General features: G+C 48.7%; 1 protein-coding gene across 1 annotated transcript; it reads left to right on the forward strand.

The window, feature by feature from the left end:
- Positions 1-12,310: 12,310 nt before the first annotated feature.
- Positions 12,311-18,247, forward strand: LOC123127445 (rho guanine nucleotide exchange factor 8-like). Its single transcript, XM_044547153.1, has 5 exons — positions 12,311-12,945; positions 13,066-13,337; positions 13,415-13,489; positions 16,677-17,249; positions 17,340-18,247. Exons 1-5 carry the CDS (start codon positions 12,738-12,740, stop codon positions 17,739-17,741), a joined length of 1,530 nt encoding a protein of 509 aa, XP_044403088.1. The 5' UTR covers positions 12,311-12,737; the 3' UTR covers positions 17,742-18,247.
- Positions 18,248-18,492: the final 245 nt, after the last annotated feature.

Below are 18,492 nucleotides of genomic sequence, written 5' to 3' on the forward strand. Positions count from 1 at the left end.
ACTATGAAGAAGCGATGGTGAGCCCAGATTCCGCAAAATGGCTTGAGGCCATGAAATCTGAGATGGGATCCATGTATGAGAACAAAGTATGGACTTTGGTTGACTTGCCCGATGATCGACAAGCAATTGAGAATAAATGGATCTTCAAGAGGAAGACGGACGCTGATAGTAGTGTTACTATCTACAAAGCTAGAATTGTCGCAAAAGGTTTTCGACAAGTTCAAGGTGTTGACTACGATGAGAATTTCTCACTCGTATCTATGCTTAAGTCTGTCCGAATCATGTTAGCAATTGCCGCATTTTATGAAATCTGGCAAATGGATAAACAAAACTGCATTCCTTAATAGATTTATTAAAGAAGAGTTGTATATGATACAACCAGAAGGTTTTGTCAATCCTAAAGGTACTAACAAAATATGCAAGCTCCAGCGATCCATCTATGGACTGGTGCAAGCATCTCGGAGTTGGAATATACGCTTTGATAAGTTGATCAAAGCATATAGTTTTATACATACTTGCGATGAAGCCTGTATTTACAAGAAAGTGAGTGGGAGCACTACAACATTTCTGATAAGTATATGTGAATGACATATTGTTGATCGAAAATAATGTAGAATTATTCTGCAAAGCATAAAGGAGTGTTTGAAAGGAATTTTCCAGAAAAAGACCTCAGTGAAGCTGCTTACATATTAAGCATCAAAATCTATAGAAATAGATCAAGACGCTTGATAAGTTTTTTCAATGAGTACATACCTTGACAATATTTTGAAGTAGTTCAAAAATGGAACAGTCAAAGAAAGAGTTCTTGGCTGTGTTACAAGGTATGAAATTGAGTAAGACTCAAAGCCCGACCACGACAGAAGATAGAAAGAGAATGAAAGTCATTCCCTATGCCTCAACCATAGGTTCTATAAAGTTTGCCATGATGTGTACCAGATCTATTGTATACCCTACACTGTGTTAAGCAAGGGAGTACAATAGTGATCTAAGAGTAGATCACTGGACATTGGTCTAAATTATCCTTGGTGGAATAAGGAAATATTTCTCGATTATGGAGGTGACAAAAGGTTCATCGTAAAAAGTTACGTCGATGCAAGTTTTGACACAGATCTGGATGGCTCTAAGTCTCGATCTAGATACATATTGAAAGTGGGAGCAATTAGCTAGTGTAGCTCCGTGCAGAGCATTGTAGACATAGAATTCGCAAAATACTTACGGATCTGAATATAACAGACCCGGTGACTAAAATTATCTCACAAAGCAAAACATGATCACACCTTAGTACTCTTTGGGTGTTAATCACACAGCGATGTGAACTAGATTACTGACTCTAGTAAACCCTTTGGGTGTTGGTCACATATCGATGTGGACTATGGGTGTTAATCACATGGTGATGTGAACTATTGCTGTTAAATCACATGGCGATGTGAACTAGATTATTGATTCTAGTGCAAGTGGGAGACTGAAGGAAATATGCCCTAGAGGCAATAATAAAGTTATTATTTATTTCCTTATTTCATGATAAATGTTTATTATTCATGCTAGAATTGTATTAACCGGAAACATAATACATGTGTGAATACATAGACAAACAGAGCGTCACTAGTATGCCTCTACTTGACTAGCTCGTTGATCAAAGATGGTTATGTTTCCTAACCATAGACATGAGTTGTCATTTGATTAATGGGATCACATCATTAGGTGAATGATCTGATTGACATGACCTATTCCATTATCTTAGCACCTGATCGTTTAGTATGTTGCTATTGCTTTCTTCATGACTTATACATGTTCCTATGACTATGAGATTATGCAACTCCCGTTTACCGGAGGAACACTTTGGGTGCTACCAAACGTCACAACGTAACTGGGTGATTATAAAGGAGTACTACAGGTGTCTCCAAAGGTAGATGTTGGGTTGGCGTATTTCGAGATTAGGATTTGTCACTCCGATTGTCGGAGAGGTATCTCTGGGCCCTCTCGGTAATGCACATCACATAAGCCTTGCAAGCATTACAACTAATATGTTAGTTGTGAGATGATGTATTACAGAACGAGTAAAGAGACTTGCCGGTAACAAGATTGAACTAGGTATTGGATACCGACGATCGAATCTCGGGCAAGTAACATACCGATGACAAAGGGAGCAACGTATGTTGTTATGCGGTCTGACCGATAAAGATCTTCGTAGAATATGTAGGAGCCAATATGGGCATCCAGGTCCCGCTATTGGTTATTGACCGGAGATGTGTCTCGGTCATGTCTACATTGTTCTCGAACCGTAGGGTCCGCACGCTTAAAGTTACGATGACAATTATTATGAGTTTATGCATTTTTGATGTACCGAAGTTTGTTCGGAGTCCCGGATGTGATCACGGACATGACGAGGAGTCTCGAAATGGTCGAGACGTAAAGATTGATATATTGGAAGCCTATATTTGGACATCGGAATCGTTCCGGGTGAAATCGGCATTTTTCCGGAGTACCGGGGGGTTACCGGAACCCCCCCGGGGGTTTATTGGGCCCACATGGGTCTTGAGGGAGAAGAGAGAAGGAGGCAAGAGGTGGCCGCGTGCCCCTCCCCTTCCTAGTCCGAATAGGACAAGGGAAGGGGGGCGGTGCCCCCCTTTTTCCTTCCTCTCTTCCACCTCTTTCCCCTCTCTCCTTGTCCAACTAGGAGTCCTACTCCTGGTGGGAGTAAGACTCCCCCTTGGCGCGCCCACCTTGGCCGGCTGCCCCCTCTCCCTGGCTCCTTTATATACTGAGGCAAGGGGCACCCCAGATACACACAAGTTGATCCTCGTGATCGTTCCTTAGCCGTGTGCGGTGCCCCCTGCCACCATATTCCACCTCGGTCATATCGTTGTAGTGCTTAGGCGAAGCCCTGCGTCGGTAGAACATCATCATCGTCACCACACCATTGTGCTGACGGAACTCATCCCCGAAGCTTTGCTGGATCGGAGCCCGGGGAGCGTCATCGAGCTGTACGTGTTCTAAGAACTCAGAGGTGCCGGAGTAACGGTGCTTGGATCGGTCATATAGGGAAGAAGACGTACGACTACTTCCTCTACGTTGTGTTAACGCTTCCGTTGCGATCTACAAGGGTACGTAGATCATACTCTCCCCTCTCGTTGCTATGCATCACCATGATCTTGCGTGTGCGTAGGAAAATTTTGAAATTACTACGTTACCCAACAGGAATATCCTTCGTTGACCGTGAGAGCTTGTGATGGGCTAAGTTGGGACACCCCTGCAGGGATTTGAACTTTCGAAAACCGTGCCCGCGGTTATGGGCAGATGGGAATTTGTTAATGTTCGGTTGTAGAAAACCTGAAGTTGATCTTAATTAAAATACATCAACCGCGTGTGTAACCGTGATGGTCTCTTCTCGGCGGAGTCTGGGAAGTGAACACGGTGTTGGAGTAATGCTTGACGTAGGTTGTTCTAGGATCACTTCTTGATCATAGTTTCTCGATCGTGCTTTGCCTTCTCTTCTCACTCTCTTTTGTGTATGTTAGTCACCATATATGCTAGTCGCTTGCTGCAGCTCCACCTCATACATTTTACCCTATCTATAAGCTTAAATAGTCTTGATCGCGAGGGTGTGAGATTGCTGAGTCCCCGTGACTCACAGATACTTCCAAAACTAGCTTGCAGGTGCCGATGAAACCGTGCAGGTGACGCAACCAAGCTCAAGGAGGAGCTCGATGAAGATCTTGTCCTTTGTGTTGTTCCGTTTCCAGTTGATCAGTAGTGGAGCCCAGTTGGGACGATTGGGGATATGTGTAGCATTTGGGATAGTCTTCTTTTATTTTGGTTTCGTAGTCGGACCTTGTGTGTATCTGGATGATGTAATGCTTTATTCATGTAATTGTGTGAAGTGGCGATTGTAAGCCAACTATGTATCTTTTTCCCTTATGTATTACATGGGTTGTGTGAAGATTACCTCACTTGCGACATTGCTTTCAATGCGGTTATGCCTCTAAGTCGTGCTTCGACACGTGGGAGATATAGCCGCATCGAGGGCATTACACCTTATCTCCAGCAAGTTTATATTTATTTAGAATTCATATGCTCAATGTTTTCTTAGTTAACTCATGCATAAAATCAATTCAGCACATTCTTTTGCATCAAAATTAACCTTCTCCGAAGATGGAAGAGGCAACAAATCAATAGGTGCACGAGGTAGGAAACCATACACAATTTCAAAAAGGGCACAACTTAGTAGTAAAATGCAATGAATGATTATAAGAAAATTCAATATGAGGCAAGCATTCTTCCCACATTTTCTTGTTATCCTTCAAAACAACCCTAAGCATAGTAGACAATGTTCTATTGACTACTTCAGTTTGTCCATCAGTTTGGGGGTGATAAGTAGTACTAAAAAGCAGTTTAGTCCCGAACTTAGCCCATAAACATCTCCAAAAGTGGCTAAGATATTTAGTATCATGATCTGAAACAATAGTATTTGGCACACCATGCAAGCGAATAATTTCACGAAAGAACAAATCAGCAACATTAACAACATCATCGTTTTTATGACATGGTATAAAGTGTGCCATTTTTGAGAACCCATCCATGACAACAAATATGATATCCCTCCCCTTCTTTGTTCGAGGTAAACCTAAAACAAAGTCCATAGATATATCCTCCCAAGGAACACTAGGTACAGGCAAAGGCATATATAAACCATGAGGATTGAGTCGTGACTTAGCTTTTTGACATGTAGTGCAGCGAGCAACAAAACGCTCAACATCCCGTCTCATCTTTTGCCAAAAGAAATGTGTAGCAAGTATATCCTCTGTCTTCTTGACGCCAAAGTGTCCCATTAATACTCCTCCATGCGCCTCCTGCAACAACAAAAGACGAACAGAGCTAGCTGGAATGCATATCTTGTTAGCACGAAACACAAATCCATCGTTAAGAACGAACTTGTTCCATGTTCTCCCTTCCTGACAATTCTGCAATACATCTTTAAATTCAGCATCATGCACATATTGATCTTTGATGGTCTCCAAACCAAATATTTTAAAGTCAAGTTGTGAAAGCAAAGTATAACGACGAGACAATGCATCAACAATAACATTTTCCTTACCCTTCTTGTGTTTAATGACATAAGGAAAAGTCTCAATGAATTCAACCCATTTAGCATGTCGACGGTTCAGTTTTGCTTGACTTTTAATGTGTTTCAAAGATTCATGATCAGAACGTATAACAAATTCCTCAGGCCATAAATAATGTTGCCATGTTTCTAAGGTCCGAACAAGAGCGTATAATTCTTTGTCATAAGTAGAATAGTTCAGACTAGGCCCACTCAATTTTTTAGAAAAGTATGCAACAGGTTTGCTATCTTGTAATAACACACCTCCTAATCCAATTCCACTAGCATCACATTCAAGCTCAAAAGTCTTATTAAAATCAGGAAGTTGGAGTAAAGGAGCATGTGTCAATTTATCTTTCAATACCGTGAAGGCTTCTTCCTGTGCGGAACCCCAAACAAAAGGCACATCCTTCTTTGTAAGCTCGTTGAGAGGTGCAGCAATGGTGCTGAAATCTCTCACAAAACGCTTATAGAAACCAGTGAGGCCAAGGAAACTCCTCACTTGTGTGATCGTTTTGGGCTGCGGCCAACTCTCAATAGCTTCAATCTTGGCTTTATCAACTTCAATTCCCTGTGGAGTAACAACATAGCCAAGAAAAGATACTCGGTCGGTGCAAAAGGTGCACTTTCCAAGGTTACCAAACAAACGTGCATCACGTAGAGCAATAAAAACAACACGTAAATGTTCCAAATGTTCCTCCAAAGATTTGCTATAAATCAATATGTCATCAAAGTAAACTACCACAAATCGTTCGATGAAAGCACGTAAAACTTCGTTCATTAACCTCATGAAAGTACTAGGTGCATTAGTTAACCCAAAAGGCATGACTAACCACTCATATAATCCAAACTTAGTTTTAAATGCTGTTTTTCATTCATCTCCCAATTTCATACGAATTTGATGGTATCCACTACGCAAATCAACTTTGGAGAATATTGTAGAGCCACTCAATTCATCAAGCATATCATCTAGCCTAGGAATAGGATGGCGATAACGAATAGTAGTATTATTAATGCCTCTACAATCAACGCACATATGTGACGTACCATCCTTTTTCGACACTAAAATGATAGGAACATCACAAGGACTAAGGGATTCGCGTATATAAACTTTGTCGAGCAGTTCTTGTACTTGACGCATAATCTCCTTCGCCTCCTCTGGACTGGTACGGTATGGTGCATGGTTGGGTAATGATGCACCGGGAATTAAGTCAATTTGATGCTCAATCCCTCGAATAGGTGGTAATCCCGGTGGCACGTCTTGTGGAAAGACGTCAGCGAACTCCTACAAAATGTTAGTGACAGTAGGAGGAAAAGAGGAAGGCACGTCCTTGAATGAAAATAATGCCTCTTTGCACACAAAAGCATAGCAAACAGATTTGCTAAAATCTAAATCATCAATATCAGATTTGGTGGCAATTAAACATGCACTTCTCAATTTAATTTCAGAAGCAACACTAGATGGTTTATTATTAGGCTGCATTTGTTGCTCAAATTCTTTTGCCACAATCTGATTTTCACTTTTATTTTTCTCCTGTTTTGCTTTATTAGCTCTATTAATATCATCTTTCAAAATGGAATCAGGAGTCATAGGAAGCAAAGTAATATTTTTATCCTTATGAACAAGAGTATACTGATTGTTTCTACCATGGTGTACAAATTTTTTATCAAATTGCCATGGTGTACCAAGAAATAAGGAACATGCTTGCATAGGTATCACATCACAATCAACATAATCAACATATGTAGAGATACTAAAATGCACACGAACAGTACGTGTTACCTTAACCTTGCCACTGTTGTTGAACCATTGGATGTAGTAAGGATGTGGATGTGGTCTTGTGGTGAGAAATAGCTTCTCCACCATCTCCATGCTAGCCAAGTTATTGCAGCTCCCTCCATCTATGATGACGCGAACAGAACGTTCCTTCACAACTCCCTTTGTATGGAACAAATTATGTCTTTGACTTTGCTCAACTTGTATGACCTGCACACTCAAAACACATTGAGCAACTAAACATTCATACCTGTCAGCATCTTCAGGAGCCATGTATTGTGTCTCATGATCAGAATCATCTCCGCCGTGTTCTTCACGTGTAATAAGAGCCAAAGTCTCCTCATCATAGTCACTAGCGGACTCATAGCCACCATCCTCAGTAGCAATCATCACACACTGAGATTGGCATTCTCTAGCAAAATGTCCTCTTCCATTACAACGACGACAAATAATATCACTTGTGTGCCCAGTTGATGCCATGGACGAAGAAGAGCTCTTCGCAGGTCCGGCAGGTGTGCTCTTGGCAGATAGTGGTTGTTGTGCCTGCTTTCTTGTATCACAGCTGGAGGTGGCACCTGATGGAGGTGCTGGTGGAGTGGAAGTAGAGGATGCACGTGGTGTCCATGATGAAGATCGACCTGCAGAAAAGTTAGTTCGTGCCAATGCCTGTCGATCCTGCACTTCACGTTCAGCTTTACAAGCAAGATGGAATAAACGAGTGATATTAGTATACTCCTTATACTCTAGAATGGTCTGAATCTCTCTATTCAATCCACCCATAAAACGTGCAAGCATAGCTTCATTCTCCTCATCAATACCACATCTAATCATGCCAGTTTGTAATTCCTGATAATATTCTTCTATAGATTTTTTTCCTTGTCTTAAACGCTGCAATTTTTGAAGTAATTCACGTTGATAATATGGTGGAACCCAACGAGTATGCATAGAAGTTTTCAAAGCAGCCCAAGTAGTTGGAATAGGATATAATCTACAATGTTCAGACCACCAAACACATGCAAAGCTAGTGAAAGCACAAACAGCAGCAGGAACACGTCTCTCCTCAGGATATTGTAAACATGTAAATCGTTGTTCAGTTTCTAACTCCCAAGTAAGATATATATCAGGAACATATCTACCCTCAAATGGTGAAATATTCAATTTTAGTTTAGGAAGATGGTCATGTACTTCAGGTGGTGGTGCAGCCCTACCGTTGCGATGATATGCATGAGGACGACCTGGTGGTGGTGGTATTGGTGGTTGCACGTAGTTCTGATTTTGGTCAACCTCATCCTCGTAATGGTCCTCCACCTCTGTAGTAGCAGCAGGAGCGGTCGAAGCATCAACAGCGGCACCAGAATTTTGCCCAGGGTCAATGGGAACGCGCTGTGCTCATCCCACTTGATTTGGAAAGCGACATTGTTGTTGTTGTTTTTGTTGTTGTTGTTGTTGTTGTTGTTGTTGTTGTTGTTGTTGTTGTAGAGGTGCGTTAGGGGCAGCCGGTGGTGGTGGTGGAAGACGCGCGAGCAATTCATTAAACTTGTTATCGAGCTTTGTTTCGAACGTCTTTTCCATGCCATCTGTCTTCTTCATGGCCTCTTCAAATCTGTTTAGCACATCTTGCACCTGTCCACTCATCATTTGCTGAAATTAATCATGGAACTCCTTATTTTTCATGTTCTCCCAGTCAGTCTCGTCGGCTTGTGATCCTGCCATGGGTAGCAGCAATAGAAACACACAAGAATATGATCCTACAGACTACTAACAAGAGGTGGTGGTGGATGTCACAAATCCGTCAAGCAAATCTCAAATTCTTACCAGTTCTTACCTAGCAGCAGGCGGTGATCGGCAACTGTCGTAGTCAGAACTCTCAAAGCTTGGATAGAGCGATTACCGGGGAGAGTCAAACGCACGACGTAGATGTATGTGGAGCTAGGAAGGCTTATAATATGGTAGCAAAAAGGGTCAGCAATAATCAATTTAGAGATGCAAAGTTAAATAAACGCTCAACAACGGTACTGTGCTGGTCCTAGGCTAGACCGTACTAGAGACGCGAGCCTAGAACACGAACAAAATCACGGCGCGGCACGTAAACAAGGGAGGAGCACTCTCTGATTTTTTTCTTTTTTTTTCACTTTTTTGCACTTTTTTTTCCTTTTTTTCTTTTTTTTGCTCCGCAACAATTTTTTTTTCGAAAAAGTCTACAAATGGTCGAAAAACAGCCTAGCCAGAATTTTCCAGACTTAGTTTTTTTTTTGAGTTTGGAACTATTTTTCTTCTGCGGGTAGCACGGAATCTCAGGAGTACTACTCTGTCACGACTCGAAGTATCGCGTGATCTGGAACTCGAAAACAAAGCAACAAATACTGGACTCGGACTGGTAGCGGAGATGAATCTGGTGGAACTCGGACTGGTGGCGGCGATGAATCTGGTGGAACTCGGACTGGTGGTTGTATATGGTGATGGTATATGTGGACTCGGATTGGTGATTGTATATGGCGATGGTATATGTGGACTCGGATGGTGGTTGTATATGGCAGCGGCGATGTGTATGGTGGGGTGGTGGTATATGGCAATGATGATGACGATGGTGCGGCGACGGCGTGACAACCTGTGAATAGAACTCGAAACTCTAAGGGCCTAGACGCTAAGACCAGCAACTCGACACGACGATGCAACCGTAAATTCAACAAAGCAAAACTCTAAAAAGACTATGCAAAGGCTCAGATTGGTTCGGATATGATGAACTAGCCCTATTTTTTTGTTGGCTTTTTTCGTGGACTGTAGGTATGAAGAATAGACTCGATCTAAACTATGAAAACTTGAAAATCTCACCAAGCAACCTAAAAATCTGATACCACTTGATAGAGGCAAAGGTGTCCCGTCTTTCGATGAGGTGGTGGCTATCGTTTTAGAGGAAGTCGACTTTGACGACCCGACTACGAACCTGCGAGGACGTCGCGCCTTAGCAATCGCTAAACCAACTCTGAGGGGTTATTGACCACGCCGGAGCACGATCAACCTGACCACGAGGGCCTGTTTCCTGTGAGCAAATGAAGAACAAGCAAGAAACTGAGATTGCAATCTGGATATTGCGAATATAAGATGAAAGATTTATTGATCAAGGTGGGGTTCTGTGACGTCTTGGTCTGGTTGTTGGACACAAACGAAGTACGTGAAGTTGCAGCTATGGCGAACTTTTAATCTAAACAAAACCAAAGTCTAAACGACGCCTAAGGGCTGTATATATGGTGGAAGAGGGGGGGATTTCATGGCCCTTGGAAGAGGGGTCCGAAACCAACCCTAACTCTTGTTTCCCCACACATACGGACTCTAAAAACAGCCTATACTTAAGTATTTCGAAAATACATGGGTCTGGCCCAATAATAAGGTGACGCGGCACCTAAAATAGCCTCTGGACAAAATTTATGAAGTGGCATCTTGTATATTTCGTTCAAGGCTTCATGCACTCCTTATGGTGGCTTCAAAGTCCTGAAATCATCACTTGTAACTCCGTTCTGGATCCCCTTGCGCATGACATCATCTCCACGCTTGAACTTGTTCCAAGGTTCATCTTTCTTGTCCAAGCTAGACCCTTCATTTGTAAGCAAGACAAATGTATCCAATTTAGGCAGCATCATATTCTCATGAATATTATAATCGTTACCAAGAAACGAAAGTACCTGATAATTCAATTGGCGTGCGCGCTGTGGGTGTAACAATGGTATTGATGTCCTCATCATTGGATTATGCTGAAATTTGACGTAGGGGGTTTCTATAGTCAGGGTAATGTCCTGGTAACTTTTCAACAATTATAAAGCAAAATAAAATGTAGTTGCTTCACAAACTGAAAATATTACCAGAAACAAAGATTCGATGGTGAGCTCATATGTATTGTTAGATAGAGCTCAACTTTTGTGTAGAGCTACGACTTTGGCATATAGAATGTGAGGCAAAAAATCAACTCATTACGATATTCCTATCGTGTACTTCCTTCACAAAGCTTCTAGGTGAATAGAAACTTTGGAAATTTGCCGAGGAAGATTTACTAGGAAAATATAGCTGAATATTGGCATGTGGAAATGATTTGGGTGTGGAAGATTGACTAAAAAGTTTGAGGGCAATAGGAGTGGTATAGATAGTTCTTGCTTTGCAACGTGCCAATCTGGACAGAAAATAAAAATTGAAGCTGAGCTCACATAGATGATTTGATTGAGCTACAATTTGGAGGAGGGTGATAATTTGGGCATATGAAGGAACTGTATAAATTTCATGCCATTTGGATGTGCATAGCTAGTACTTACTTCACAAAGCTTCTACTTGAACAAAAACTTTGGAAATTTGCCGAGGAACATTTACTTTGAGAACAGCTGAGACGATGCCAAGTCCGCAACCTGAGGCACTGGTCCAACAGTCGGCACACCGCCGCCCCATCCACCACATCCACAGACCGAGATCGATGTTACAACAAGAAGATGACTCCCTAACTAAGTCGCAAGTTCCCACCTCGGCTTGATCGGCGGCGACCGAAAGCCGAGAAGCCCGACTCCAAGGCAACAACATGCCAAACCTCGCTCGAGGAGTACCCAACCCCGGGCAGGAGGTCCATGTCAAACTCCATACCCGATGGTCGATCCGTGTCGCCGATTCGCTGTCAAGACACGAACCGGGACAAGGTGAGCGCTGCTCCATGAAGAGAGAGAGGCCGCTCATGGCGGGCGGCAACTCCGGTCGCCAAGCAATCGTGCCAATGCCATGCCCCGCCTCTCCATCACCTCCTGATGCCATGATCCGCCACCACCAGTCCAAGTCACGGCCACCACCCACCTCCCCATGTCCCGCCTTCACGCCCGCGGGAAGGACCGCCGGTATCCACCGCCTTCATCATCCGCGACCGAAGCCCCATGGACGCCCAAGCATGTTGCCTCCAGCCCAAGCCGCGAGGACACACAGGGATCCAGAACACCGTCGCATGCCACCCACCAGCAAGCACCCAGACGGGCCCATTCCCTTGCCTCACGCCACGTCGGAGCCTCGGCGACAGATCCGGACGGAAGGAGGGAGAGGGGTGGGGGGTTTCTACCTTTAATCTTCCGCTACGGGTTGTCCAGTCGCATGGGGAGAGTGACTGGTCCAACTAGGCCGTCAGTGATAAACGTCAACGCTGACGGTTAGCCAGATCATCAGTCAGACGATTTCTATTGGTGTACTGCCGCCGGCAGGGCACAGAAAATCAATCAATCTAGCCACGCTTTATTTTATATTATAATAATTATAAGGAAAACATCCCCTTAGCAAGGCAAGGAGTGGGCGGGAGCATTCCTCTCTGCCCATTTCCCGGGCTCTCCTCCAAACAGGGCAATGCCACGGCGACCACCCATAGAAATTGGGCCACGCATCAGAAGGATTTAATCGTCGTCGACCCCTGCCCTCCACCCCACGTTCGCGCCCTGCTTAAAATTAGGCAGGCGCCGCGCCCCTTTTTAATTTTTTCGGGGCCGGACCTGCCAACCTCCCTCCCTCCTCCACGTACAATACAATGCAATGCCGGCCGCAGCAGTAGTGCGCGACATGTCCCCGCGCCTCGCTGTTGTTTCTTGATTTCTTCTCTCTGCTCATTGTGTTGTTTGGTCCTCTTTGGTCTAACCTGAGATCTATCAACGATCGTTATTGCGGCTCTTGTCCTTGTTCCTGGGTGAGGAGAGGACGCCGGCCGTTTCTAGCACCGGGTGCTGCTGATCCTGTTCTTCGTCACGGCGGCGGCCTTATCGCTCTGGTCTCCGGGAAGCCGCGGCGGTGCACGACCGCCGGGGCCAACGTGCCCACGCCTTGCGCGTCAAGCTCGAGGCGGTGGGCTGGGTGATGGTGCGGTTCCTCCGGCGGCATAGCCTTGACAAGAGCAACTCGCACACCCACCTACGGAAGGAGGAGCAAGAGAGCAACAGCTGTACAGAAAGCGACACGGCGGAGATGCAAGAGCCCGGTGGCAATGGCGGCGGGGGTGCTCCCCCGCTGCCCAACGGCCGGACGGCGCCTCGCTCCCGTCTCGCACGCGACGGGCCGCCCTCAGGCACGCCAGTTTTGATTGATTCATTTTGCTAAACTGCGTTTTAATTAGTTATAAGGTGCCAGTTAATTTGGTCGATGCGATTGTGCCAGTTAACCATTCTGGCTTGTTTTGTTTGGTCAGATTTGGACGTGATGAAGGAGAGATTTGCGAAGCTGCTGCTTGGAGAGGACATGTCAGGGACCGGGAAAGGCGTGCCGTCGGCTCTAGCGCTGTCCAACGCCATCACCAACCTGGCCGCGTCCGTCTTTGGGGAGCACCGCAAGCTGGAACCCATGGCGCCGGACACCAAGGAGCGGTGGAAGAAGGAGGTCGGCTGGTTGCTGTCCGTCACCGACCACATCGTCGAGTTTGTCCCGACAAGACAGACCGCCGAGAACGGCACTACCATGGAGGTAACAAGCTCTTCTTTCCATCTGACTAATAGTATCTATCATTGTAACATCTTGGGGTTTTCCTTTCCTATCCACAGATCATGTCGACAGCGCAGCGTCGCGACCTGCAGATGAATATCCCCGCTCTGCGCAAGCTAGACGCCATGCTGATTGTAAGTGCTATTAGCTTATTATGCATCTCCAACGGCAACATGCAAAAAACCTCCCGCATTCATCTACGTATAGGAAATCAGTCCGCGGATACCGATACGGAAGGTCGACATCCAATACTAACCGCATACATTTTCACAGTAACTCGAATCAACGGCAGAAATTAAATCAGAAAGGATGAATTTTAATATAAACATGCCGGATTTCATTTAAAGTGGATATTTGTACATAAATTTCATCCAATAAACTAAAAATATAAAATTAAGAACCTGAACTATCATATACTAGCCAATGCCGGGCTGGCCGGCTGCTCCTCCTCCATCATCGTTGCCTGTCGCCGTTGGAGGAGTTGTCGTCGCGCTTGGGGCGGCGGAAGGTGGTGGCGTCGCGGCAATGCTTCCCGATGGTCGCCTGACGCTCACGGATGATCCTCTTCACCTCCTCTTGCGTCGTGCACAATTAGAGCATCTCCACTAGTCCCCCAAAAGGCCCTCAGGAGCACTTTTTCATCGTCGGCAATGAAAAAGGTCTCCACTCATGCCCCAAGGATCACCTTTTTTGCCGAATTCGTCAAATTTTAGCGCCTGCAGTCCCACCCCAAACCCAGCCCCCTGAGAGGCATCTGGAAGCGCCGGCGATATGTTTATCCATGCAAAGGCCCACATGCAGTCTCTCTCCTCTCACTTTTCACCTGACACGCATGAGCTCTCTCTCTCTCTCTCTCTCCTCGTCTTTTCTTCCAATAACCGCGCCGCTCGCCGTCTCTTGCCGTCGTGCCTGCCGCCGGGGCCGCCCTACGTGGCTGCTCGCGCGTGCGCGTCCGGAGCCGCGGTAGCTCGTCTCTGACGCCGCGGGAGCTCGTCCGCCGGTGTGTGGCCGTGGCGTGGCCGGGTCGAAGCTCGCTGCACGCGGACGCCGGCTCACTGCTGCTCGCTGCCTGCACACCTCTGCCACCGCACGGTCGCGGTCGCGCTTCTTCAACCTCCGCCATCGAGGCCGAGCTGGAGGCCAGGGAGCGGACGGCCTCCTACACCAGCGACGGCCAGGCGGAGCAGCGCGGGCATGACCGTGGACGCCCGCCTGGACGACGCGGCCGGGACGACATGGGCGGAGCTCGCTGGAGCGCGCGACGGCCGGGACAACGAGTCCGCGACCGCAGCGCCCGACGCGCCCCTGGCCGCGCATGAGCCAGACCTTGCAGCACCCCGCGCCCGCCCGCACTGCTGCCACTGCTCATCCGGCCAGCGCTTCGGACGCCATGGCCAGAGCTTCGCTCCCGCGCGCGGTCGTGCGCCCCTGGCCGCGCCCCCTACCCGCTTGGTCGTGCCCCCACGAGCACTTGCGAGCTGCTGTTGCCTCCTGCGCACCCCGCGTCGCCTCTGGCCGCGGCCCTACCTGCTACTTGCGCCGCTATTGCTGCCTCCTGCGCGCCCCGCCTCGCCTCTGGCCGCGCCCCCTGCCCGCTTGGCTGCCTCGGCGCCGTCGGCGACCTCCTTGGCGAAGGGGATGGACTCCGCGATGTTGTCCGCGACTGCGCGGCGACAGACCGGCAAGGGCGGCGAGCAGCAGGAGGTACGTGCGTGGGGGGCAACGAGTGGATAATTTTTCATCCCCGGACTAAATGTTGCGCCGGCAGCCCCCCAAGGGGCGAAAAAATGCCTCCTAGGGGCTCAATGGCTGGAGATGCTCTTAAGCCGCGGCCACCGAGGACGTGGGCTGGGGGAGAGGGCGGCGGTTGTTGGACGCGCCGTCGTTGGTGGCTGCGGCGATCTCGGTGAGGGACCATTCCTCGTCGTACCTGGCCATCTCCCTGTTGAGGCGGCAGAGACGACGCTTGGCCGTCTCAGACGTCGTCACGGAGCGATCCAGGGCCTAGGCGTATGCCACGTCTGGGTCCGCCGCGATGTGCGACGGCGGGATGTCGGAGTCTGTGAACTAGGATCGACAGAGTCCAACTAGCGCCTTTCCCGGTCGACGTACTCCTGCGCCGTCTTGGCGCTCCGGGACGACGATAAGGAGCTGCCGCAGAGGTAGTGCGGAATGCGCCCACGTGCCTTGGGCAGGCGTGACGGCGGCAAGCGGCGCTCCTCCTTGACGACGCGCCGAGGCGGTGGCCAGCGGCGCTCCTCCTTCACAACACGCCGGGGCGGCGGCGAGAACCACTCTTCCTTGACGCGGCGGCGGAGAGCGTGGAGGGGATGTCGGCTCCGACATCACAGGGAGGAGCTTCCCCGGTGGCGGAGCCGGGCCGTTGGTGTGGATGACAGAGCGACGGAGCACCGGCTCCATTTGCTCCTCAAACTCTGCATCGATGCCGGCGTAGACCTAGCCCCGCACCGATGGTGCGAATTGTGGTGGTGGCGGCGGTGGATGCTGGTCCTCCTCGTCGCCGGAGGAGTTGACGACCTCCTCCCGCCTCGAGCCGCCGCCAGCCGACCAGGACAACGGCCTCGGAGTCCTAGGGCGGCGTCTCCACGAGCCCGGGAACCGCCTGCCGGCGCCGACGCCCAGGACTTGCCCTTCGCCAGAGATGTAAGGGGGGTGGGCGAGGAGGAGGAGGAGGAGGGGGAGGAAGAAGAAGGATGCGGTGTGAACGGCGCCGGAGCGCAGCTTAAATAGTTGCGCCCAGGCCATGCGAAGGGTCAGTCAGCCGCTTCAATGCGGCACATCGAATGGAGTTGGTTCCTCGGTAACATGTGTCCGCATTGAAGCGGCGGCTGTCGAGAGGTCGCATCGGTCAGCACCGCCCTCCCTCCTCTGGTCACATAACGGCATCAATGCCGACCTCTGCGTGCTCTCAGCCGGCATGAATGCGACGCGGTAAGCGATGCGTGCTTCAGAAGAAAAACGTGGGAGGGGCGGGTCACGAGTTTTGGGTGGATCAGGGCGGTCAGAAGCGGGCTTGGGGATCCAGACTCCTGCAAACCTCTACATTTTTGTCTCTGATTTTCAGGAGAAATCATGTTCGAACCGTCTCGCGGACCGATACAGATCTGCGTTGCATAATTTCTGCGCTCCGGACAATGTCATCCGAATGATTGTGAAAGGTTTACGGTCCGCCTTGAAGATGCCCTTACCAATCATTTACTTACTACGTATGGATTGATTGGACCAAGAGAGATCCTGAACTGAGCTAAAGTAATGGTCGTAATGCACGAATATGAATGTTTGGTGGCGGCATGCATGCAGGGTTACATGGACAACTTCGTGGACCAGACCGAGTTCTGGTACGAGAAGGGCGGCGACAACAAGCGCGACGACGACAAGTGGTGGATGCCGACGGTGAAGGTGCCGGCGGAGGGCCTGTCGGATGTGACCCGCAAGTGGCTGCAGTACCAGAAGGAGTGCGTGAACCAGGTGCTCAAGGCCGCCATGGCCATCAACGCGCAGGTGCTGGTGGAGATGGAGATCCCAGAGATCTACATCGAGTCGCTCCCCAAGAAGGGCAAGACGAGCCTGGGCGACGCCATCTACCGGAGCATCACCGACGAGGAGTTCGATCCGATCGAGTTCCTGGAAGGGGTGGACCTGTCGACGGAGCACAAGGTGCTTGATCTCAAGAACCGCATCGAGGCCTCCACCATCATCTGGAAGCGCAAGATGCAGACCAAGGACGCCAAGTCCTCCTGGGGTTCCATCATCAGCTTCGAGAAGCGCGAGCAGTTCGAGGAGCGCGCCGAGACCATCCTCCACCTCCTCAAGCTTCAGTTCCCCGGAGCCCCACAGTCACAGCTCGACATCTCCAAGATCCAATACAACAGGGTACATACCTGCGCCTTCCCGACCATTCATGATGCGTCATGCATGTCATGGTTCGCTCGTTGGTTGTTGATGGTGAAGTTGCATCGGCAGGATGTTGGTTACGCGCTCCTGGAGAGCTACTCGCGCGTCCTAGAGAGCCTGGCGTATAGCGTGATCTCGAGGATCGAGGACGTGCTGGGTGCGGACGCGGCGGCCACGAACCTGACGGCGAGCGAGGCGGCTCGGAGGCAGCTGGAGATGAACGCGCCAAGGAAGCTGGACGCCAGGGAGGAGCTGGAGAAGCTCAACGAGGCGCCGGCGTCCATGACGCTCTACGACTTCATGGGATGGCACTTCGACCAGGACGAGCTCATGAGGAAGAAGGAGGGGGGCACGCTCGACGAGGCCGGCGAGGCCATGCTGCTCAAGAAGGCGCCAAGCCTCGCCCCCAAGAAGTTCTCCTACGTGGACAGCCTCACCGGCGGCGTAAGGAGCCCCTCCGCGCGTCACTGATCGTACGCCATTGTCATCTCGAGAGAGCCAGGCCAGCACAGATCGATCAAAGCAACAACGGGAACCAATCGATCCAAGATGGCATGGCAATGTACATATCTGAGGAGTGCACTTCGTACGTATTGGAGATCGACATTGGAGTGCACAGATCATCACCGGCTCGATCGATGCATCGGCCGGACTCGTTCATCCCTCACATATACAGTAGACCGGAACGAGCAATTCTAGAGGACGGGAAAAGGACGAATGAACAGGATGGTTTGATCAGCTACACATTATTTTACTCTCCTTGCTCTCCGCCCGACATGTGCATGCAAGAACTTGCTTTGCTTTGCTCGGGTTGCTGTTGTACGTACGTGGCTACTTCCCGGGAGAGGAGACGCTGAACTCTGTGGTATGTGTATAGCCAGCGGGCAAACACATTGTATTCGTTGATTTGATTTAACCTAACCATTTCTAGACTCGGTTCCCCTGTTTCAGAGGGCAAACACACCTGATTATGCCAATTACCATTCTAGCTTGTTCTGTTCGTTTGGATTTGGACGTGATGAAGGAGAGATTTGCGAAACTACTGCTCCAAATCTGTTGTTTAACGGATTGGAAATTGTACACCTCATGCCAAACTTGGCAGGAGAATGAGCAGCCAGTGAGGATGTGTTGCATGCACTCTGGCTCCTGGTCACAAAGGATGCAGTGAGGCACGTGTGGAAGCCCGCCTAGTTAGTCGGTTGGCAGACCAACATTGCTTTAG

This window comes from Triticum aestivum, chromosome 6A (assembly GCF_018294505.1).
Source record: "Triticum aestivum cultivar Chinese Spring chromosome 6A, IWGSC CS RefSeq v2.1, whole genome shotgun sequence".
Taxonomy (NCBI): domain Eukaryota; kingdom Viridiplantae; phylum Streptophyta; class Magnoliopsida; order Poales; family Poaceae; genus Triticum; species Triticum aestivum.